The 7,097-nt window shown below is 48.8% G+C and overlaps 1 protein-coding gene across 1 annotated transcript in view; it reads right to left on the bottom strand.

The window, feature by feature from the left end:
• ITIH5 (inter-alpha-trypsin inhibitor heavy chain 5) overlaps positions 1–7,097 on the bottom strand; it is a gene marked incomplete at its 5' end in the record, with an annotated part of 125,102 nt that overhangs the window by 27,462 nt on the left and 90,543 nt on the right. Inside the window, one exon of the mRNA XM_045285585.1 lies at positions 3,730–3,898. Coding sequence (XP_045141520.1) covers positions 3,730–3,898 — 169 coding nt within the window. The remainder of the gene's footprint in view (positions 1–3,729; positions 3,899–7,097) is intronic.

The raw sequence follows: 7,097 nt of genomic DNA, 5'->3' as shown, positions 1-7,097 counted from the left end.
AAGCTCAGAGGGCCAGGTCTAGCCTGTTTTCCAAAGTCGCTAGACAGAATCAACCCCATAGCGATGAGTTTAGTTTGGGTTTTTGAATGCTACTTTAGTAAAGAAGTCTTCAATATCTTAGCATCAGTGACTTCTACAGTCTTTTCTGAGAAAAGGTTTTACAAAGAACAGGAGGAGAGTGCTGGCTGAAGGAATTGGAAGGAAGGGAAATCAAAGGAAGAAGAGGGCACAAAACATGGAGGTATAGGGGGGCACGGGGCATAGCATTGAATGGCTTCAAATGTTGCCCGCAGCTGGGTGGTGCTTATTGAAAACCTAGTAGATCACTTCTGTTGAACCTTGTTCCCCTACATATTCCTCTCTTAGCACCTCTTATTTCCATTATTAGTACAGTGGATACAGAGCAGCAAGACTGAGACCTAGTTCTTACATAGTGGAGGCATTTACCTCCACCAGTATCCCTGGGCGATCTACTGTGCTGATTCTCCCGGGACCCTGCCTCCTCCCCACCATCTTTCCACTGGCACTGGACTAGCTCTGATTCAAGTTGTGGGACTATACCCACAGTGGGTGTCGGCAAGCATTGGCTGTGTTTGGGGTGACAGAGGGATGGGGAGTTGACGGGCTGAGGTCCCTGGATTAGCTATGAATCCCATCAACCTCTGCCACTGTTCCTCCATTGCCACGTAAAATGGAGCATTCTGGCCGCAGCCTGGAGTGACGATTTCTTTTTCCTGGATGCAGTAATTTGTTAAATCAGCTTTATTTTCATAAACTTTATAGGACAAAAAACAAACAATCACCCATTTGGAGTGTCAAACGAAGTGATTTTGAACAAATGTATGGTGTGGAACACCCACACTTCAGCCCAGCTGTAGAACAGCTCCCTCACCCTGATGGGCATGTTTTTATCTACCTTTATAGTGGCCCCCTGTTTGAGTGAATCAGACAGTGCCCCACAGCTTCACTTCCTCCAGACTTGCTGACTGGCAAAACCATTAAGCCTGTGTCTGTGGTAAGCAGAGTGGTGCCCCTTTGTAAGATGCATACAGCATCCACACCTAAGGGAACATTAAAGCTGAAACTGTAGTTAACATTTCTTTCCATCTGTTAATTTCCCTTTCTTAATGCACAATCTTATTTTGCCTCTGGACATGTGGGCACAGACTAACTGGCAAGTATTTATTTTCTCATTAATCTAGCTCTTAGCAGCAGTGCCAAATGGTTCATTCATGTGGCTCATGCCAAATACCAAGGCAAATGGTTGGATTAATCGGCTCTAATATCCCATGGCTACCAAAAGCACAGCCAGGCTGACTTGGGACCAATCTGTGTTAAACCAGGGCTTCCCCTGCCTGCCCACTTACCCACCGGGCATGTACTGCAAAGGGACCCAACCCATCCACACAAAAAGCACACAGCAGTCGCAAAGCCACAGGAGAAACAGCCAAGGGAGACTAAGTACTCACATTATTAAAAATAGTGACTATATATGATTCTTACTTACCACAACAAAATTTACCCAAAGGACATACCATGTGCTGGGCCCTTTCCAAAGTACTGTAGCTAGAGAACTCCTAAGAACAACCCCATTCTGAGTCTCAATTCACAGGGAGAGAGTGGAGGCTTAGAGAGGTGAAACTACTAGCAAATGGTAGAGGTGGATTCAAGCCCAGGAAGCCTGTCTTCAGAATCTACACTCCTGGCCCCAGTATAGTTAGATGCTGTCCAGTGGATTCCCACTCATAGGGATTCCCACTCACAGTAGAATTGCTTCATAGGGGGTTCTAGTCCCTAAGGTCCCCGTAGAGGAGCTTTGGTTGGCACAGTGGTTATGCATTGGGCTGCTAATCACAAGGTCCACAGTTCAAAATCACCCACCAGTCTCTCTGAGGAAGAAAGATGAGGCTTTCTACTCTTGTAAAGAGTCCCAGAACAACCCCACATAGACCCTGTCCTGTGGGGTTGCTATGAGTCACCATCGACTGACTCCATGGCAGTGAGTTTGGTTTCCTAGAGGGTCCCATGAGTTGGAATTGACTCAGTGGCAATGGGCGTTAAGCCTTTCGGAAGTAGACTGCCCAGTCTTCCTTCCACAGATGTTCTGAGTGGGTTTGAACCACCAATCTTTCGGTTGGCAGTCAAGCGCTTAATCACTAGGCTGCCAAGTCTCCTTACTAGAATAGTATCCTGCCTGGAGAAGTATAAATGGATGTTCTATTCATCTGTAGATGTTAGCCAATGAAGTATGGAGGGGAAAAAAAAAATATATATATATATAAAGAATACCAATATGACTAATATGGTTTGGATTCCAAAAGAAACAGGGTGCTTATTCTCGGCTAAAGTTCTTTCTCCTACTCACAGCCCCCCACCCCCGACACACACACACACACACACACACACACTCTATTCTATGAGTAGGCAGTTTCACTAAAAGGGCCTCAGGGCTAACACACATTCACTGACATACTACACTCCGGTGCAGGAGCTATGCTAGACAGCTGGGGATATGCAAAGATGGTAAGAGTCTCTTCCCTCAGAGACTGTACATCTTTCCATCTCCCAGCCACAGGTCATCATTGTAATATTGAATTGATGCTTTTAATTCTCTTTTAACCAATAAAATGGCTTCTAGATCACATTGTTATCGGAGACTGGTAGGGAATCCTATTATAAATCGAGGTGTCATCCACGGAAGATCCGAGTCTTAAATGAAGCTCATTTGGGACATCAGAGGCTTTGTCTTCCAAGTGAAATAGCAACTATACGGAAGATGCCAAGTCCCAGATGGAAGAGAACGGAAGTGGGTGTTTCCTTCATTTAACTGTTTCGATGGAGACAAGAAGGAACTAAAACACCGCCACCAAGAGGTGCCGTCACGAAAAGGCCCTTTAAGAAAAGAAGTGTGTGTTGGAGGTTGGGTGGGGGTGAGTGGGGGGTGGGGTAGAAGGGTGGTCAGGCTCAGTTCCCCTAAATATTCCTCTCTTAGCACCTCTTAATTCCATTATTAGTAAAGTGGACACAGAGCAGCAAGACTTGAGACCTAGTTCTTACATAGTGGAGGCATTTACCTCCACTGGTATAGCTGGGATCTACTGTGCTGATTCTCCAGGCATAGAATTATTTTCATAGAGAAATCTTTGTCCATCTCTAAACAGCCTGCACACTTTTCTGGGTACCGTAGTAACCAAAACAAGATTCAGAGCCCGACATCCCCTCCACTGCATTTGACCTACCAGCCACGCCGCTCATTTCCCACGCTGCACCCCCACCCAACACACCTGGGATTCACAGTCCACTCACCCAGCGGCTGCTCTGCCTCAGGCAGAGCAGGCTAACTGTTAGCAGGCATTTCTATCTGCTCTGTCCTAAGGGTGGGGGACACCCAAGAACAGAAAACAGTAGATCATCCATTTCACTTTCATCCTCCACCCACAAGCAATTTACAAACTGAAAAACCCGCCTCATTGTTCAGGACTCCTGAGATAAGCCAGGAAAGCCTTCAAAAGCATATCAAGTATTTTCTCTTATAACTTAGTTGGCATCGTCACGAGAGGGTGGGAACAGGAGAATTTACAGATTTGGTGCCCAGAGAAACAGAAGCTTCTGGGAATGCTGTTATCTTCTGTCCTGTAATCAGCTTCCGCTTTCACATCCTCATCTCTTGGCAGAAAACTGGCTACTAACTTATGATCAGCCCTTGTGAAAAGAAGGGAAGCGGCTAACCTCCACTGGGTGACATGTGGTGAATGTAGACTTTGCCGTCCCGGATGTTGTTGGGCGTGACTGACACCAAGTGGTCCTTCCACACTTTGATCCGGTTGGAAAATCCGATGATATTGAAGTGATCCTGGGGCCGGAGGTCATGAAGGATGGTGAAGAGGGCATCCTTGGTCTAGGCAAACACAAATCCAACACCAGTCACGTACTGAGGTGATCGATTCCCCTTCTCCTCCTAGCAGCTCACCTGAGGGAGAGTGACTAGTCAAAATGCCCATCTGACAGGGGGGACACCGGGGTTGGGGGGGCAACCCAAGGCGGGAAGCATCATGCCCTGCCCGTGGGAGCCTGGGTGAAGACCCAGAAACACTGATTCCAGGGCCAAGGCTTATACCAACAGCAACAAAACCTGCCGCCCCATGACTGCTGGACCCGAGAACACTCCGTGGCAACCCTTATAATTTGCTGTTCACTTTGGGATCCCCCTCCAGATCCCTGCATGTCAATGGGCTCTGTTTCTTGGGGATTTTTTCCCCTTTGTTTTCTGGCGGCAAGGAATGAATGCATCTGCTAGAACATCCTTGCAGCGAGCGGCGCAGGAATTCTGCATCCACCCAGGGATGAGGACCATACACATCTTTCATTAAGCCCATCATCTCACCCTACAGAAGACGGATGCCCTTCGCCCACAGCCCTTGGAGGGGCGAAGCATAGCAGCGGACATGCACACGGTCTCTCCTCGCTGTCTCTGACATCCTCCTTCCCAACGCTTCCCTCGCTCTGTCGGCCCTGGACCTTTCCTCCTCCCGCCGCAGTACATTGGGGTTTTTCAGGGGATGGTCTCGAGGGCAGTCAAACTTCTTGTCCTCTCCCACCCCTGACTCCCACCCGAGCTACTGTGTCCGAGTATCTTGTGACCATAAACAGAATCTGCACCCCACATTTGACAGTAATACCCAGAAGGCAGTTTTGTGTTTGTGGGGTACTTGGTGAGGGTAGCCATTCCCACCCTGAGGGATTTTTGTTGTTATTTTTTTGCTTGTTTTTTATTATTGTTGTTTTTTTAATTGTTTTATTGGGGGCTCGTACAACTCTTATGACAATCCATACATACATCAATTGTGTAAAGCACATTTGTACATTCATTGTCCTCATCATTCTCAAAATATTTGCTCTCCACTTAAGGCCCTGGCATCAGGTCCTTATTTTCCCCCTCCCTCCATCCTTTTATAATAATAATAATCCTATTTATCACAATCCCCACGCTGAGCTCTTGAAACTCTTCTTGTCTCTGCCTTCCGGGCACCGCCCAGCATCTCCTCCTCTCTGGCCAGCCTTCTCGTTGCCTTTCCAGGGGTCTCCTCCTCAGCCTTCCCTTTGACGTGGGGGTTCCCAGCATTTTTCTCAGCCTCCATAACTCAGTGCCCCTCTCCCACACCACACTGGCCCCACGCGAATATACCCATTCGACAAACTTCCACTACTGATTATTCACTGATAACGCCAGGCTTAGGTCCATTGCCTGCTGTAACTGGTCAGACCCAGCTCAACCCGCGAGACATTTCTCTCCTCAGAATCAGCACTCCGCCCAAGAGTTGACCCTTTCTCTTCTGACCCAAACCTGCTTCTCCCCTGCTCTCCATCCTGGGGGACGGCAGTCTCAGCCACCCAGAAGTCCACATCAGAAACCTAGCGGCCAGGTCAAATCATCTTTGATCACCCTCCTTAAGTGTTACTCAGACCCTCCATCACGGAACCCTGGCACTTCTGTCTGACAACCTTTCCCTGGCTCAGGAGTCTCTTCTGGGCGTAAGTGAGTAATGCACTCAGCTGCCGACTGAAAGGCTCGTGGGTTTGTGCCTCCCTAGAGACACCTTAAAAGAAAGGCCTGGTGATCCACTTCAGAGAAACCAATCATCTCACAAAGCACCGGATAGAGCAACACTGAAACACATCCCCACTCTGGCACGAAACACTTTGCTTTAGTTCAGCACAGCCTTTTCTACCCCAGGGCCTTGGCACCTGCTCTTCCGTTTGTCCATAGTGCTCTTTCCCATGGTGTTCCCTGTTGCTGGTCTCATCTCTCCCTTTCGTTCTGAGTATGAACAGCCTCTCCTGAGAGAGTCTTTCCCTGTCTCCGCACCGTTAGCTCACCTGTGGCACCCCCTTCTTTCCTTCACAAACAGAGAAGGAGCCTATCATATACATTTGTACATGGACTTGACTTTCCAACTCAATCTCTGCCTTTGAATACAGGAATGTTTTCTATTTCATTTATCATTCTATACGTAAGACCCCGCGGTGCCTGGAAGACAAAAGATGGGCTACCGATGTGTTGTGAATAAATGGCTAGTGGAAGGAGTGTCCATCGGCCACACTAGGTAGGGAGTGGGTCAGAGCACCCATCCCCTTGTCCTGTCCCACCCTATTACGGTATGTGACACATCTAGCCTCTGGGTAAATATCCGGGGAATTGGTACCCAGATGAGAGTGTGGTGTGGCGGGGATGGACGGATGTGTCAGGTCAGTCCTGACTGAAGGCACTCCCGTGTACAACCACACGAAGCTTTGCCTGGTCCTGCGCCACCTTCGCAATCGTCCGTGTGCTCCAGTCCGCCGTTGGTGGCCGCTGTGGATATGGAGAACCTGCCGTTTTAAGGAACCTTCTAGTAGGCCCTGCTCTACTGTGATGCACAGCATTTCACCGGCTAATTGTCCGGTTGTGTGGGATTCTGTAGGTGAGCCACAGAGGGAGACCCACTCTCGTCTTCGAGAACCTGGGTCACAAAGCACTGAGAAAAACGTATCGGTGGGTGTGGAGAGGTCTGCCCTCCGGGGATAGCCTAAAAGGAACGAGGAAGGTGGGTGTCCAGGCAGAAGAGTAAAGAGGAGTGGGCTTCGGCCAACAGGGGTCACTGACTGATAATGAGATAGGAACGAACTCAATGACAATGAACCGACGTGGAAGACTCCCAAGACTCCACGGCTGTGGGGCTTCAGACCTTCCAGGTGATGCCGAGGCTGCCTAGTGCTCTTGTGGGGTGATGCTAGCGGTACGTGGGTCAAGAGCCATAAATGTCACCAGCTCCCTAAGGTAACACTCTTAAGAGCCATCCTACAGCCGTAGCTGGGAAATGCTCACCCCGCTTTCCCACGGGGCGCCAACCCTGGCTGGGTGCCACGGGCTACAGGCACGCTTAGAGCCTACAAGGAAGATTGCTGTTTGTTTAGCTACTGGCACCCTTAGGGAGCTTTAAATAAGGTGCTAAAGAACTCAAGACGGATCTGACCAGCGCCTGAGCTGAGTTTCATTTTTGTTCTCCTCCATCATGATGAATATTCTGTTTCAGGAATACTTGCTTGTATATCCCCAC

Source organism: Echinops telfairi, unplaced genomic scaffold (genome assembly GCF_000313985.2).
Source record: "Echinops telfairi isolate 266 unplaced genomic scaffold, ASM31398v2 ScPeMD7_7473;HRSCAF=8511, whole genome shotgun sequence".
In the NCBI taxonomy this organism is placed as follows: domain Eukaryota; kingdom Metazoa; phylum Chordata; class Mammalia; order Afrosoricida; family Tenrecidae; genus Echinops; species Echinops telfairi.
This window is presented reverse-complemented; position numbering and strand designations above follow the sequence as displayed.